Source organism: Rhinolophus hipposideros (genome assembly GCF_964194185.1).
Source record: "Rhinolophus hipposideros genome assembly, chromosome: 20".
In the NCBI taxonomy this organism is placed as follows: Eukaryota; Metazoa; Chordata; class Mammalia; order Chiroptera; family Rhinolophidae; genus Rhinolophus; species Rhinolophus hipposideros.
In genome coordinates, this window is record NC_138066.1 from 2,620,801 (window position 1) to 2,639,209 (window position 18,409).

The 18,409-nt window shown below is 34.4% G+C and overlaps 1 protein-coding gene across 2 annotated transcripts in view; it reads right to left on the reverse strand.

Moving 5' to 3' along the window:
- Nucleotides 1-18,409, reverse strand: part of AKAP10 (A-kinase anchoring protein 10) — a 73,068-nt gene that overhangs the window by 7,302 nt on the left and 47,357 nt on the right. Inside the window, exons 9-14 of one of the 2 annotated variants that reach the window (XM_081027049.1) lie at nucleotides 15,768-15,912; nucleotides 13,866-14,039; nucleotides 8,364-8,473; nucleotides 5,758-5,840; nucleotides 3,215-3,267; nucleotides 2,478-2,573 (exon numbers count right to left, since the gene is read on the reverse strand). In XM_081027049.1, the coding sequence (XP_080883175.1) occupies nucleotides 2,478-2,573; nucleotides 3,215-3,267; nucleotides 5,758-5,840; nucleotides 8,364-8,473; nucleotides 13,866-14,039; nucleotides 15,768-15,912 (661 nt within the window). Of the gene's footprint in view, nucleotides 2,574-3,214; nucleotides 3,268-5,757; nucleotides 5,841-8,363; nucleotides 8,474-13,865; nucleotides 14,040-15,767; nucleotides 15,913-18,409 lie in introns of both variants that reach the window. The other variant, XM_081027048.1, reaches the window with a different exon arrangement.

The window sequence follows — 18,409 nt, forward strand, 5'->3', positions numbered from 1 at the left end:
ATCTCACTGTGGTTATAATTTGCAATTCCCTGATGATTAGTGATATTGAGCACCTTTTCATGTACCTGTTAGCCATTTGTATGTCTTCTTTGGAAAAATGTTTACTCAGGTCCTTTGCCATTTTTTAATCAGAATATTTGGGTTTTTTGGGGGGGCTACTGAGTTATATGAGTTCTGTATGTATTTTGGATATTAACTCTTAAAGTCAATTTCTTTAAATAGATACAGCATTACTCAGATTATCTATTACTTCTTGACTGAGCTTTGTAATTTGTCTTTCAAGGAATTTCTCCATTTCATCAAAGCTGTTTAATGTATTAGCAAAAAGTTGTTCATAAAATTCCCCTATTATCATTTTAATATCTGTAGGATCTGTAGTGATGTCCCCTCTTTCAATCTTGGTATTGGTAATTCATGTCTATTTCTTTCCCACCCCCACTTAGGTTTATCAATTTAAATGTCTTTTCAAAAAGCCAGCTTTTGATTTTTCTTTATTGTCCTCCTGTTTTCTGTATAATTGATATTTACCTTTATCTTAACTATTTCCTTCTTTCTGATTTCTTTGGGTTTATTTATTTTCAAGTTTCTTAAGACAGACTGAGACCTTTCTTATTGTCTAATACAAACTTTTAAGGCTATAAATTACCATCTAAGAACTGCTTTAGTTCTTAGTAGCCCACAAATATTATGCTGTATTTTTACTTCAATTCAGTGCAAAATATTTTCTAACTTCCCTTTTGATTTCTTCATTGACTAATGGGTTACTTAGAAGTATGTTGTTTAAATTTCCAAATATGTGGATATTTTCCTCATATTTGTTCTGTTATTGATTTCTTATTTAATTCCTTTGCGTTCAGAGAACAGACTGCATGACTTAAATCTTTAAAATTCATTGAAACTTTTTTTTATGGCCCAGAATATGGTATACAGCCTGGTGAATGTTCCATGTACATGCCAAAAGAATGTGTATTCTGCGGTTGCTGGATGCACTGTCTTATAAACGTCATTTAGGTTCTTAATGAACTGACCTTTTTATTATATAAAATGTCCTTCTTTGTGCCTGGTAGTATTCCTTGTTTTGAAATTTATTCTGACTTGTAGTAATAAAGCCATTGAGCTTATTTTGATAGTGTCTATATAGTATATCTTTTCCATCTTTCTAACTGATTTCTTTATATTTAAAGTGGGCTTCTTATAGAAGTTGATCCTTGGAATGATGCTGGGGTTAGGGGCAACAACTGCTCGTGCAGTTGAAAAGCCCTCCACATACATAGATTCCCAACTGCCAGTTGGATAACGTGAGCTTGAATTGCATGGGTCAACTGAACTCAGGTCAATTGAAAAAAATCCTCATGTGGACCTGCGCAATTCAAACTCTCATTGTTCAGGTGTCAACTGTGTATAATTGGGTTCTGCCTTATTATCCAATCTGACATTCTCTGTGTTATAACTGAACTATTTAAGCCATCTATGTTTAATGTAACTATTAATATGATTTGGTTTAACTCTACCATCTTGCTCTTTGTCTCCTATTTGTCACATTGATTCTTTCTTCTCTTTTGCTCATTTTCCTGAGTTCTTTTGAATTCAGTATTTTTAAGAGTTTGTTTTCTGTGGATTGTATTTTCTCCTGACTATGGGTCAAGTTTTTCTGCTTCCTTGCATGCCCAGTAATATTTGATTGGATGTCAGATATTGTGATTTTACACTTTTGGTTGCTGAATTTTGTTATTCCTTTAAGGAGAGTTGACCTTTCTTCATGCAGTTGTTACTTATAGAGCAGTTTTGTCTTTTCAAAAGCTGCCGTTTAGCTTGGTTAAGGTGCTTTACTCTATGGTTAATTTAGCTCCAGTAAATAGGCATATTTCTGAGGATACTACCCAATACCTTGTGTATTACAAGATCTGTCCACACTGGTCAGCAGGAATATGAATTATTCTTAGCCCTATGTTCCAGGAACTGTTCAGACTATTAATTTCTGGTATTTTCCCCACCATGGTCATTTTCACCCAACATATGTGTTAGGCCAAGGACTTGAAGGGACCTCTCTAAATATCTCTGGATCTCCCTTTCTGTTCAGCTCCTATCCTCGTACCCTGTTCTATGAATTCTAGCCACGTTGGGCTCTTCCAAACTTTGAATTCTGACTCCTCAATTCAGCAAGACTATGAACTCTTTAGTTTTCCCCTCCCTGCACTTTGGAAACTGCTTCTAGCCAGTGAGCTATGGATCACCTAAACATTATCCTTCTTTTAAGGATTACGGTCAGGATTATTGACTGCTACCTAATATCTGGGAGTAGTTGTTTCATTCAGTTTGTCAATTTTCTAGTTGTTTATGATGAGAGGGCAATTCCTACGGTAGTTAATCCTTCAAAAGCAGCAGCAGAAGCTCTCGTCTTTTTTTATATTTATGTATCTAGAATCTAATTCTTTTTAGTTTTAAACAAACCAGATCAGAACACAAGTCATCCTTACCTTTGTAGACTTCTCTAATGGTTGATCATATTGTGCCTGCTGCATAACATCACTGACTATCATTTTAGCAATCTTCCATGCTAGCTCTTCTTGGGCCTAAAAGAAGTAATTCAAACTGTTGGTAATAGTCATTAATTAGAAGAATCAAGACATACATTATCAGTGTTCTAAACACAACTGCATATCATTTCCACGTATTTGGATAAGAACCACATTGCCAGATATCAAAGGACCTGGGTCACCCTCTGACTATGATATATTAACATGCTATTTATTGTCTTCCAGAGTCAGCTACTGGGTACCCAACATCATAACAATTTTCACGTTAGATGGTCAAAAGAAAATATTTTTATTTTTCCACTCCCATCTCTCAACGTACCTAACTATTCAAAAAGCAAGCCTCCACTTCTGAAAGTAAAAATGAAAGTGAGGAAGGAAATATTTGAGCTTTTTGTTTCTAAACTGATTGCTGATGCCTGCTGGTTGATGAAAAGTTGAATGCATAGATATTTTTCAATGGCCAGAGTCTCTGGATGGAAGATACCTCCACTGCCTTTACCAAGAACTTGTTAGATGCTAAGGAGGGCCCACCCTTTCTTGTTATATCCTGGATAAGGGAGCAATGATGTGCCATGCTGCTTCAACATAGGAACTAAAGAAAGAGTAACCTTAAAACCTTAGTTAGACAAGGTGCCACTTATAAGCAGGAGTCTCTTTACACTAAAAGTAGAATTTACCTCATCAGTATTTCCTTGCACCCATTTCTTCATAGCTTGTGAAAACATGGATCCTAGTAAACAAAGTCAAAGTTGAATGGAGATTTCATGCATAATTTTAAATTAAAAATGCTCTTAATTCAAGACATGGACATTTTTTTTGTACAATCTCCCCCAAAACATAAAGGAATATTACCATTAATAGAAACTGTTCACATAAGAGTATTTAACCTGCAAACATCATGCTTTGAAAAATCTTTGAAAAACTGTTTCAGAGTTCTGGATTTTTCTTCTCTCTTCACTTGATAAAATTATCATCTAGTGTCACATTTGCAGCAAACTAAAAGTGCCAAACTAAACCACCATCTAATCCACAACCAGCCTCATCTTCCCTTACTTAGACCATGGCAAGAACGTTTCCCTGCTTCTCAATCCCTACACTCTATTTTCCAAACAGCTGCTAGAGTTGTCCCTTTAAAATATCAATCACACCATGTTACCTCCCTGCTCCAATGTGCAATGTGTTCTCAACACTTTCAAGTCGCTACCATGGTTTGTGGTAACCCTCCCAACCTCACTCGCCTTCTACCACTTAACGCTTTCCTCACTTCTCTTCAGCAACATCATTTCTTGCTGCTCCTTGATTCCCTGATCATGCTAAGCTCTTAAACTTCAAAGCCTCTATTCTTTTGCCTTCTGCCAAGAATGCCCTTCCTCCAGAAATTGCCAAGGCTTACTACCCCATTTTGCTCAGGTCTCTACTCAAAATGCTACTCAGTGAGACCCTTCCTGACAACCACTGCGAAAATAGTACTCCCCACTACTCTTCCGGTTGCTTACTCTGCTTATATATATTTTGTATAAATGTATAAGCACACGCACAATTGTTTATCTACCTGTTTATCTGTTTACTGTTTCTTCCAATAACATGTAAGCTCCATGAAGGCAAGAATTTTATTTTCTTCCCAATACCTAGAGTGGCAGATGCATATATAATAGGCACTCATATTTCAGAATGAACGAATGAATAATACGAAGAGACTGAATGAATAGAATGATAGTGGTTTGGGGAAATTTTTCTTGCATATCTTTAACTACTCATACTATACGTTAATTCGCACAGAACAAACAAAAAGAAACTGCAAACACCCAACACCTATACTCTGGAGCAGTAATGCTTCTTCATGAGCTGTCGGAGGAGTAAAACCAGCTTAAAAAACAAAACAAAAATAACAACAACAAAATACACAGAACATTTGAAATCTTGCTCCTAGCATATGTCGTCAATTCGGCTCAAATAAACTCTTAAACAAATTCTCAAAAAAACACAAAACACACACACACACACACACACACAAACGCAAACAGCTCAGAGATTCTATTGATACCAGAGAACCTACTATCCCCACTGACAAAAGCTACTCTACAATATAGAGTCCTTCCTGGCCAATACCCCACAGCGGTTGTCCAGCACTTCGTCTGTTGCAAGGCTACCAGTGATCTCTTCCTAGTATTCATCTTTTACCCGATTAAAAGACACTACTGTAAGCTTCTTAATGGCAGAATCTGTATCTTCTAAATTGTCCAGAGAATATGAGTACACAGAGGCATTCCAAAATTATTTACTCAATGAACTGTGTTAACTTCTTTCAGTCTTTACATTTTTCCCAACTGTGTACCTTGGACTTCTCTGGCAAAACAGGAAATAAATCAATTATTTAAAGTTAAATAGGTAACAGGCGCTTTGTTGGACTAAATTATTTCAACAACTGCATTTTCTGTGTATTCTGTCAATGTTTATCTAACCTAAAAGGAACCTGGTTCATCAACCAAAGTGGTATGATTCTTTAGCCAAACAACAGTTGCATTAAAAAATAAGATAAACATAAAAGGAATGCAGTCCTATTAAATTCCATAGGAAAACAAATAATAGATCTTAATTTTAAACACATATCAAAATGGAACATTTTCTTCTTATAAAAGTATCATTTACTCAAGACAATACTGTCAATCCAATCACACTGAAAATTGTCATCATCATCTGAATGAATCCATATTGATTTCCAAAATCTTCCTGTATAAATCAATTGTTTGGAAGCTGAAATTAGTCATAAAAAATGCACTCGTTAAAAATGGTTTCTGTGTTTAACTCTTCTGTTTAAACAAAGGATTTTAATTTCAACCTACTAATATTTTCCACATATATTTCATAATAGCTTTCAGCAATTTAGACAAAATTTAATAAAATAAAGGGTCTCAAGATAAACCTCAAGGTCAATCTGGATTGGGAATTTCACCATTAAATAAAAAGGTGATGTATATTTTTTCATATAGATGTGTCTTCTGAATGATAAAGCAAGTTCACTAACTTTTGATTCAGAGAAAAAAGCTGTATTAGAGATGCGATTACATGAAGCCCTGTACTCACTTGTTATACTATCAGTACAAGGTAAAAGACATGGCAGTTATTTTGTAAAATACTTTAAATTTTAAAAGATCCTTCACTTACAGTCAATGACCAATGTGAGTAAAGGCTTAATACTAAGTATGAAAACACCACAAACCTTTTGATTTCTTTACATCGGGTTCAGGCTCAGATTCTCGAATGAATTGCCCCAAATCACTAACTCTTCCAAATGTCATCTTCCTAAGTATGAAAAGAAAAATATAATTTCTAACAATCAATTTTAAATTAAGAAGAAAAAAATAAATTTTTAAGCATCTTATCTAAATCCAGAAAGCTAGAAATACAATTTATAGCTATCCCATGTTATTCAAAACATGGCTTACTTTAAATAGAACCATCCCCCACAGAAAGCAAAATAATCTTTAATTCAATACAATTCCATTCAAAAATCCCCAAAACGTTTATAAAACGATGCATTAAAAGGTAATTCAAAATTCTAAAATTCAAACAGAAAAGACACAAGAACAGCCTAATTTTGTAAAAGAGGAGACAAAGAGGTAGGACAAAATGTACTATAAAGCTAGAGTAACTATATATAATTATGTTATAAAAATATAGTAACATAAAGCAAAGTTAAAAGGCAAAGAACACAGTAAAAGGTCTTATTTTTAACAGCTATCAGTAACCAATAATTAATACCCAGCAACATACAGAATTCCAACAAGTTTAAGAAATTACTCAAAAGAAAAATGTGTAAAAGAGATGAATTATCAATTCACAAAAGGAAAACCTCAACAACCAATAAATGCCAAAGGAAGCTCTATCTCATGAGCAATAATCCAAGATTGGTAAAAAAAAAATTAAAAGTCTATTATTTAGCATTGACAAGTATGTGGGGAAAATTAGTATCTTTATTAATGACTGGTAAGAATGTAAAATGTCAGATATTTTAAAGGTAAATTGGTAAAATTGCTTCTTGGTACAAGGAAGTATATAAAAGGAAGTCCTTCGCTATACTATGTATAACAGAGAAAAATTGAAAACTTAAATACTCATTCCTACCAAAATGACCAAATAGTGGCACAACAGTATGAAATATTTTGCCAGTTATAAGCTATAATTAACATTATATATAGAAGACTACAACACATTTAAAATGAGATAAATCTGTATAGACTAACAGAAAAATCTACAAAACTCACTATCAAGGAAAGCCCAAGCCACAGAAGGTAATATCAATTACATAAAAATAAGCCAATAAAAATATACACCATAACATAACAGTGATTACGCTGAGTAGGAAGGAGAGAAAATAAGCATTGATGTGTGATCAAAAGGGACATTAGCCTTACCTTAAAAAAAATTAATTTTTTATAAGAAGAGATTTATGTATTTATAATTAAAAGTTAGTTAAAAGAAGAAAAACAAACTTTGTGATACCTATTTCATTTTAGGCAACGTGGTTCTTATTTTAGATATCCTTCCTAGTAATAAGTCATCATTTCATACATGGGTGCAGTACACCAACTGATACAAATTTGTTTGCCTTGAGAAAAATTTCAGGAAGATTCTACAACCATAAAATTAAAACAAACACTGAAACTACTTTAAAGATGAAGAAAAATCATTCTTTATTTATGGCCTATTTTATTAGTTATTTTTTAAAATGTGTATTTATTTTACAAACACACAAAAAAACTAAGTAAAACATCTTGCAATTGTAGACTTTCTTAAATAAGGTTTAAAATAAATGAACCAACCATTCCTTAAGAATAAGTATCATCTTTGGGAATTAACTCATTTAGGTTTATTGTCCACCATTTCCTAAAAGTAGAAATAAAGATTACTACAACACTGACACAGTTGAAGTGTGCTTTCCAAAGATAATGTGGTCAAACAACCTTTTATTTACTTCAAAGTACCTTTCAGACTCCTTGGTCTCCCAAATACACACTGTTACTTTCTGATAAAAGCAATTAAACATGTTGAAATCCCTTTTTTATGGCCCTGCTAGGACTGGCATTGGGGTGGGGTAAGGAAGCCTTTACAAAGGCTTAAGTGTTAATCAAGCCATCTTTAGAGAAGAGGAAATGATTTTATGATTTGATTTGTGGTAAAGTTCAGTAAGTGCCGTATCCTATGAATCACTGTCTTTTTATTATAGGATAAAATAAACAATCAAGTAATTCTTAACTACAAAGGAATAATTTTATTCCATTTTCCAAGTATTAGTTATATAGTCTGTTATAAACGATGTTGACATGTTTGTACTTTATTTTTATTTTTGCTTTTAAGACAGGGACTCTGAAATAGCTAACATAGGAATCAAATGAAATATGGAAGAGATAGTCCAAAACATATTATATAAATATGACACTCATCAGTCTTTTATATAGTGATGTAATAATAATGGTAATATTTGTGGAGTGCTTACTAGATACCAGGCAGTGTTTTAAATGTTTTTATTTGTTATCTCATTTAATTCCCTCAACAACCCAATGAAGTACTAATATTATCCTCATTTTATAGATTAAAAATAGACACAAAGAGGTTAAGTAGCTCGCCAATAAATGGCTGAGCCAAGATAAAAACCCAGGCAGTCATTTCTGAGCCTTTACTCTTAACCACGTTCTACTGCATACCATATATAAAAGTGTTGGGCATATAATAATAGATTAGAAATAATTATAAAATTTTTAACTAAAAAATAAAGATGTGAAAATCACTATACTTGTAAAAATTCTAGACATGTGCCAAACTTACCCTGCGTATGTCCGTTGATATAAAGATTCTGGATCCAGACTGGCAGCATCCACAATTATCGCTTCATCAAAATTTTTCAGAATTTTAACACTGGCTTTTTTCACACTGGACTACAACAGAAATTGTAAAATTTGTAGTATATTATTCAGGAACCAAATCAGTCCTGGGTTTGGAATATGACAGATCTCTACAAAAGCTTCAGTGTTTGAAATACATGTAATTTTCACTTAATCCCTTCACTACTGAGATGCTTAACAGCAATAATTCTGAAATATAACATCAAAATATAACTGTAAGAGAAAAGCTCAATATTAAAATGTACAATACATATATATTTGTATGCCAAATCTGTTTTTCTTTATGACTCAAGTTCCAATAAATGTGATATCTTCACAGCATTATTTTCCCAAGTGTGCAAAACTTCTACCGATTCAGGCATATGTAGCTTGGCTGATAAATGTAAAGTCCAACTTTTACAAAAAAAACATGCTTTTGATTCTCAGTGAGACCATGTGACAAAAGCTAAGAAAACTTTAAAATGACCAGATAGATGAGTGTAATAAGTTCCCCTCCAGTATTCTACCTCCCACTCCTCACCGCCACAAAAAAAGCAAGTCAGAATTGATATTTCTATGAAATACAGAGCCATGGGTTGATCCAGAAATTATTCCACTTCTAAAAACTCAATTATAGACTCACACTTATGCAATATGACTTATATACAAGATTATTCACTGTAGCATTGTTTAAAATAACAAAAGAAAGGAATAGGCTTAATATCCATAACTAAGGTATAAGTTAATAAAATAAATAATTGAACACTTAGAGAACACTCTATGGGGGTGGGAGAAGAACACTTATGTATCCAGAAGGGCACACAATTAAAAAGAAAGAGGCACCAGAATAAAGAAGAGGGAACACTTTTATGAGGCTATCATTACTCAGATTCCAAAATCAGACATCACAAGAAAACTACAGATCAACATCTCGAACAGAAATACAAAATCCTCAACAAAATACTAGCAAACCAAATCTAGCAATATATAAAAATAATTATATACTACAACCAAGTGGGATTTATCCCAGGAACATAAGTTTGGTTTAATATCTGATAACCAATTAATGTAGTATACCTTATCAAATAGAGTAAAAACCAAAAGCCCACACAATCATCTCAACTGATAACAAAAAGAGCCTTTGAAAACATCCAACACACTTTCTTGATTAAAAAAACCATTCAACAGGGGCCGGCCCGGTGGCTAGGCAGTTAGAGCTCCATGCTCCTAACTCCGAAGGCTGCCGGTTCGATTCCCACATGGGCCAATGGGCTCTCAACCACAAGGTTGCCAGTTCAATTCCTCGAGTCCTGCGGGATGGTGGGCTGCGCCCCCTGCAACTAGAAACGGCAACTGGACCTGGAGCTGAGCTGCGCCCTCCACAACTAAGATTGAAAGGACAACAACTGGACTTGGAAAAAAGTCCTGGAAGTACACACTGTTCCCCAATAAAGTCCTGTTCTCCTTCCCCAATTAAAAATCTTAAAAAAAAAAAACAAACCCACACCTAACATTGTACTAAATGATGAAAGACTTTCAACACTTCTATTTGACACTGTACTGGAAGTTTTAGCCAGAGTCAATTAGAAAATAAAATAAAAGGCATCCAAAGTGGATAGGAAGAAAGAAAACTATTTGTGTTTGTAAATGGTATGATTTTATATATAGACGTATTAAAGGACGTATATTAAGTACGTACTAAAAAGTTAATTGACTTTATTAAATTCACACAGTAAGTGGTAGAGCCAGAACTATATTTCCCTTCTGATGTTCTTTACCTTAAGTTTAATAATATAGTATAATTATTTTCTCATCACTATTCAAACAGATAAATAACACTTTGGAGTTTTGACACTGGGCCTTGGACAAATTTTCTTAACTTAGCGAAAGTACTGTTTTATTGCCATCAACGAGGCTCTCTTTAGTACCTTTTCCTTTTGTTAAGATTATATAGGAGGTAACCTGATGAATGTGGTTGTCATTTTGTTTTTTGATATAGGCTGGAATGTTTGGGGCTTTTTTAGGTACTTAAAAGGTCTAGGTGCTAATTATAAAATATATTTTTATATTTTTGGTTGAAGTATATACCTACAGAAAACTCAACATAGCATAACTATACAGCTTGAAGACTTCTCATAAACAGAACTAACCCATGTATTTGGATGAAGAAACAGAACCTTATCAGTATCTCAGAAACTCTCTTGTGCCCCCTTCCAGTCACTAGCCTTCTCCCTGCCAGGGTAGCTACTATCCTGACTTTTGATGGCACAGATTAGTGTTACTTGTCCTTGTGGTTTTACAACTGAAATCACAATGTATGTATTCTTTTTTCTTTCTTTTTTTGTACAGCTTTATTGAGATGTAATTCACATACCATACAATGCACCTATTTACATTGTGTGACTGAGTGTTTAATATGTACAAAGAATTGCTTAATTGTCACCACAGTCCATTTTAGAACATTTTTTTCACCCAAGAAAGAAACCCTGTATCCTTTTACTGTCACTGTCCAAATCCTCCATTCCTCCAGCCCTAAACTACTGCTAATCTACTCTCTGTCTCTATTGAATTGCTTATTTTGGACATAATCATATCAATGGAACCATATAATATGTGGCCTTTTGTTCTTAGTGTCTTTCACTTAGCATAAATTTCTCAAAGTTCCTCCATGTTTAGTATGTGTCAGAACTTTATTCCTTCTTATAGCCGAATAATATTTTATTGTGCAGACATACCACATTTTCTTTATCCATCAGTTGATGGACATTTGGGTTGTTTGCATCTTTGGCTGCTATGAATAATGCTATTGTACAAGTTTATTGTGCATATATGTTTTCATTTCTCTTGTTTATATGCATATACCTAGGAATAGAATTGCTGGGTTAGATGATAACTTGAACTCTGCCTTGATTGCTGATGCTTTGTAATAACTTGAAATCAGGAAGTGAAAGTTCTCCAACTTAATTCTTTTTCAAGATTGTTTTGACTATTTGAGGTCCCTTGAGTTTCCATACGAATTTTAGGATCAGCTACAAAGAAGCCAGTCAGGATTCTGATAGGGAGGGAGTGCACTGACTCCATAGATCAGTTTGGGAGGATTGCCATATTAAAATCTTCTGATCCATGAACATGGGATGTCTTTCCTTTCATTCAAATCTTCTTTAATTTCTTTCAACAATATTTTGTAGTTTTCAAGTGTAAGTTTTGTATTTCTTGTATTTATTTCTAAATATTTTATTCTTTTCGATGCTCTTATAACTGGAATTGTTTTCTTAATTTCATATTCAAGTTGTTTAATTGTAAGTTTATAGAAATACAACTAATTTTTTATTGAGGTAAAATTCACTTAAACTTAACCATTATAGAGCATACAGTTCTGTGACATTTTTGTATATTCACAGTGTTGTGCATTCATCACCACTATCTGGTTCCATAATTTTACATCACCCCAAATGGAAACCTTGTGCCCACTAAGCAGTCATTCCCCATGGCCACCTATGTTTTCTTCTAAGAGTTTTCAGCCTTTGATCCATTTTGAGTTAATGTTTCATATTTTTGCAACTTTATTCTTTTGCATGTGGATATCTAGTTGTCCCAGCACCATTTATTGAAAAATTATTCTTTCACCATTGAATGGTCTTGGCACCTTTGTTAAAAATCATTTGACCATAGAGATGTGGGTTTATTTCTGGATTCTCAATTCTTCTCTATCAATCTATGTGTCTATCCTTATGCCAGTACTACTCTGATTTGATTACTACTGCTTTGTAAGTTTTGAAATCAGAAAGTGTGTATCCTCTGACTTTGTTTTTATCACATCAAAATTGCTTTAGCTATTCTGGGTCCCTTGCAATTCCATATGAATTTTAGGATCAGCTTTTTCATTTTGATCAGAATTACATTTCATCTGTAGATTGCTTTGGGAGTATTGTCATCTTAACAATAAATCTTCCAGTCCATGAACATGGGACAACATTGTATCTGTTTAAGCTGCCTTTAATTTCTTTATCAGTGTTTTGTAGTTTTCAGTGTACAAGTTTTACATATTCTTGGGCCAGTTTATTCCTAAGTATTTACTCTTTTTGGTGCTGTTACAAATAGAATTTTTTCATTTTCATTTTGTTAATTGACAAATTGTTTATTTCCAAGATATATCTGCCCACTTTTTCAATTTAAACCTTATGTGAAGTTGGTTTTTTTTTTTCCTCAATATCAAAACCCCGAGTGATATTAAGTTGTGTTTATATTGATTTGTCGGTCACTTAACACTGAGAGGGTTCTTAATAAAGACTTTCTTCTAGGAGTTAATCAGAACTAGACAATCGAAGTTTTGCAGATCAGCTTTTGTGTTTATGTTGTTTTCCTTGAATTTGTAAATATTTTTATTAAAGCTTTTTCCTCAACCTATTGCTTCTTTTATCTTGAATTGGATCAAATTCTTCCTTTCCAGAAATGTTTTTGATGTGTATTCTTTTATATATTTAATTTTTTTTTTGAGGTCTGGGAGAGCAAACCTTACATATCCCCCTATTCTAAAAACATTATGAAACATTGATTATATATAATTAATTTCATTTTTTGATTCATCATTGATAGTGCATAGAAATATAACTGCTTTTTGTGTGTTGATCTTCTGCCTTGAGCTTTACTAAATTCATTTGTTAGCTCTTAAAGTTTTCTTGTGGATTCTTTAGGGTTTTCTATATATAAAATCATACCATTTACAAATACAAATAGTTTTCTTTCTTCCTATCCACTTTGGATGCCTTTTGGGGATAACCTACTTCGTGTGATTTGGGGAACAATCAGGTAAGGTTTACTATATGAAAGCACTCCAAAAAAAAAAAAGATTAAGGAAATGTATAATAGCACTATAGTTCAAAATGAAACCAAAAGCTCTTGAGTGAAATATAATATTAAGAGGGGGGTTCACAGTATGAGGGATATAAATGATGAACGTCTAAGTATTACCTTGTTTTGTACACCTGAAACTAATAAATAATTAATAAAAAAAAATAAAATAAATTAAAAAAAAATAAAATAAATAAATAAATAAATAAAGAATGAAAAAAAAAAAAAAAAAAAAAAAAAAAAAAAAAGAAATCTAACAATCACTCAATTATTCTATAACAAAAAGCATCCCAAATTTAGTTACTAAATTTCCCAAATAATTTCACAAAGAATTCTTCAGAGGCTATAAACGTGTATCAAATTATTTGATGATTAAAACCAATAACTACATTGTCAAGCAGCACAACGGCCTGAATGAAACAGCATAGTGCCTTACAATGTAATATGCACAAATACTTTGATGTGAACATACAGTAAGTAGGCTCATTTGATTTCTCCTTTAACTTAAAACTTACAACTTAATACTGTTATTGGTATTTGAAGGAAAGGATTTGTACTCCTTTCTTTCTAATGGGAGAGGCAAATCAGTTAATACCTGAGAAGCTGAGCTGTCGGAACAACCTGAATGAAAGTCGTCAGGAGGGCCGACAGAGCCATGAGAGATCAGTGAAACAGTTCCTCCCAGAAATTCATCCCCTCGAACCGAATGGATGAGATCATTCAAATATTTATAATAAAGATTGCTGGACAAAAAGCCAGGCAAAAACACCTAAAAGAGAGGACAAGCATTATTTTAAAGCTGAAATCAAATACAACTAAAACTTTATTTTACCTACAATTCTACCAGATAGTACAAATGATTTTACTTCTCCTTGTTACACTCCAAGTATTAGCCCTTTATACAGATTACATTGTAACTAAAATTATGAGTACAATTTATAGGTCCCCCCCCAAAAAAAAAAAATATTTGCCATAAAACTATTACATAGACTTGACAGGCTTTTTAATGACCAGAAAACAGTGCAGGGAGTGGAAATATATGGAAATTAGATTTTTCTGGTTTGTTGTAAATATTAAAATATGTGTATATATTGATTTTTACCTTTGAACTGATTTTCTTATAATAAATTACCAGGAGTGTGATTACGAAGTTAAACAATACGAACATTTTAGTTTTAATATATAGATGGTCAATTTATCCTTCAGAAGGATGTTGTCACTTTGTCCACCAGCAATATATCAAGCTGGGTGTTTTGACACAGGCTTTCTAACATCAGTTTGTGTTTTGTCAAATGATTGTTGAATAAATGCCTAATGGTATATGAATGCTTTTATTTGAACTTAAAAATTATTAATGATGCTGAGTAAGCTCCCATGTTAATTACTGGCATTTCCTATTACCAACTTTTCCTTCACAGCACTTAGCACAATTGTAAATATTTATGTCTGTGTTTAGTATGTGCCCTTTTCATAGACAGAGCTCCAGGAGGAAATTATGTTTGCTTTTTTTTTTGTTTACCACTCTAACACTAATACCTAGCACAGAAATACTCCAAGTATTGGTGAACAAATCATCTATGTCTTTTGTTCATTTATCTACTCTTAAAATTAGTGTAAATTCTTTACATACACACATTTAGTAAGAAATATTTTTAGATTTTGTTTTTCTCTGTATTTTAGTTCTCTTTATTTCTCAGAAAGTTTACATTTTTTATATGATACAGATCTGGAACGTTTTCTTTAAGATCAGACAAATTTGAATGCTAAACATGAAAAAATTGTCATCACTAGTCAATAGCTGATACTCTATTCAGTTTACCATTAGCTTTTTAATAATTTGACCTTTATAGGTAACCCTTCCATATTCCTGGAATTCAGTTTTTATGTGTGGTATTATTTAACAGTGCTTACTTAATTCTTTTCCACCTAGATACACATGACATATATAAGCAACATAACCTCATGGATTTATCCTAGGCTCTGTGTAATTACTGGTAAAATCTGTACTAGTTCATTAGAAGAATAAATCATTCACAAATTCTAATACTTTATTATTAATAAGATATTAGTGATACACTAATACGTGATCATGATACTACACAAAACTAGTGTTCCAACCCTGCTGAGAGATATTGGTGGAATATTTGGATCATTCCTAAGCTAACTTTGCCCTATACTGCTATCAAATTAATAAGCACTTTATACATCTTACCGCATTTTTATCCTCAAAATTACTTTAAAGTAAGTTATCCACATTATCCCCATTTTACAGATGAGAAAAATGGCATTAAAAAATTGCAGTAACTGCCTAAGGTGATTCAGCTTATAAAGGTTAGGATTAATACAAACCAAGTGAGGCTCAAAGACTCCACTCTTAATGGCTACATGCACTGCTTCAATTTTCCACTATTACATTTGGTTTTTCCCCACGCTATATTTGCTGGGTTCCACCAGTAAAAACTTCTTGTAGTTTGATACTTTCGAAGTTCTTGGTTACCTTCTCCATGGTCGTCCAGGCCTGACGTAATGGAGTTGTAAAACAGTTAGGGAGTGGCCCACCTTCCCTGCAGATATTGGATTCAATTTCTAATCTTACAACATCATCAAATCCAAGAGGATGTGTGGCCTGCAGGGAGAAGTACCTATGGTAGAAAGACAGCCAAAGTAAAACCAAATCCCACAGAAAGTCTAAGCAACTCCTGGCACCTACACCAGAGAATCTTCTATGAGGGTAATTGATTGAGCTAGTGCTATAAAGCTGGGTGATGACAGCCCTACTGCAACCTTTATTCCCATTACCCCAAAGATATCTGAGTCAACGTGCTACCGCTCTATCTGCCTCTCATTTTCCTTAGTCCTTGCTTAAGATTTGCAAGGGTTAGGCTACAACTGAGGCAAAGAAATCAATCAATCACACATATTTAATGGGCACCTATTCTCTGTTCAGCACTTGGTAGAAAGAAATGGATTTAAAAGAGGGTAAGACACAGTCCTTCCCCTTGGAAAGAAAGCAGAAAAGATCCCTTCACAGGATACAATGAGAACACACCATCATAACTATGAGGCATACGTAATATAAATGTAGGAATTCATATCAATATAGCACAGAGGGTGAAGTAGATGGATTTGATGTATTTTGATACAATAATAGGACTTGTTGATGATTTGGTATATAAGGGAAAAGGAGTAATCAATGATAACTCAAAGATTTTTATCTTCGTAAGATATAGTGCAACTAGTGTTTTGATAAGCTGGTACTTAAAAAAGGCATTAAAAGAGAAAAAGATATACTGTATGTTCTCTTATAAGCATTCTACTGGCTTCTAACTCCTGTCTCTGATACAAGTACAGAAAGGCTGATGAGACATGATTGTGAAGATGCACACATAAGATATAAAAAAGAACAAGTAGGGACTAGTAAAGTCAAATTTGGCACAATGAACTCATCAAAATGAGAGCGTCAGTGGGCTGCTATACAGTAATCTTCATTTAGAAATGGCTCTCGGGCCGCCCAGTGGCTCAAGCGCTGTGCTCCGAATGCCGAAGTTGCCGGTACGATTCCCCCATGGACTGGTAAGTTGAGTCATCTACAGCTAAGACTGCGAACAACAGCTTTCCCTGGAGCCGGGCTGCCATGAGCAGCCGGAGGTTGGCACAGGCAGCTGTGTGCTGCTGTGGGCTGCTGTGCTGCCCTGGGCTGATGTGTGCTGCCAGGAGTGGCCAGCAACTGGAGAGCTGCCGTGAGTGGCTGTGAGTGGCCGACCAGCGACTGACTGCCTCAGCCGGAGGTGGGGGGCGGAGTGCAAGGCTCATAATACCAGCATGGCCCAGGGAGCTGTGTCCTACACAATTAGACTGAGAAACAATGGCTTGAACCAGAGTGGGGGGCAGAGGGGACGCCAGGGGTGGGGGAAGAAATGGCTCTCAATGTGAAATGGGATCCAGTGGGAAAACAGGGTCTCCACTCAGGCCAGTACTAGTGCCACTCTTCGTGCCACTCTTCTGTTACAACATAAAGAAAATTCTTCCTTTTTTTGTTATCAGTGTTTTCTTAACAAAAGCAAGTCTTCCATCTTGTAACAAATGTTCCTCCGTGATTTGAAATTTTGGGGCGCCCTGCTATTTCAACATCGACATAACAATGTTTCTTACACAACATTTCCCACAAATATACTAAAATAAACACTGGATAAACCGCAAAAATTGCATTCCAGTCCAGTTCTGCCACTAAACTTGCCCTGTGACTTTGGGAAAGCCACTCCCTTTCTGGGCCTTAGTTTTCTTATCTACAAGATAGGAAAATCAGACTAGATCCCTAATCAGGCTACTCATCAAAATCATCTAGAGTGTCTTCTAAAAATAAAGATTCCTGGGTCATACCTCAAACCTGCTGAATCAGAATCTCTTAGAGTGGAGGACTGGAAACCTGTTTTTAACAAGGTCCCAGGTGATTCTTATGCAGACAGCCCAGTATCTGCAGAGCACTGTTCAGGAACCTAGCTCTCAGCTGTCTTCCAACCCTAACATCCGTGGATTTTTCTCTACCCTCCAGTTATCCTCTTAGCATTTGCTTGTGGATACAAACAGATTACTTTTCTTTCAAGAATAAGAAAAGTTAAGGAATACCATGTGGTATGGAGCTGGCCACAGCTTTATCACTTGCCTGATGTTTGCAATTCTGTTCACTGTAAGATTTTGCTACCGTCTCATTTTCAGTGAAGACTAATGAAAAACTATTATTCATTGAGTAGTTAATCTGGCTGAGCAGATCTGCACCAGAAAATATGATACACCCATACACCGATATTCAGGACCCTGTACAATATACAGTGGTACCTCAGTTTTCGAACGTAATCCATTCTAGGAGACTGTTCGAGTTCTGAAACATTTGAAAACAGCCGACAGCTAGGCCTCAATGGAAGCCGCATGACATGTTCGACTTCCGAGGCATGTTAAAAAAACCGAAGAATTTACTTCTGGGTTTATGGCGTTTGTAAACTGAAATGCTCGTCAACGGAGACATTCGAAAACCGAGGTACAACCGTATTTCAATTAGTTTCATCTTCCTCCTATATTCCCTACCCAAGTTTCAACTATCCAAACTCAAGTTTCTTGAAAGTGACATCCCCCCAAGTTTCT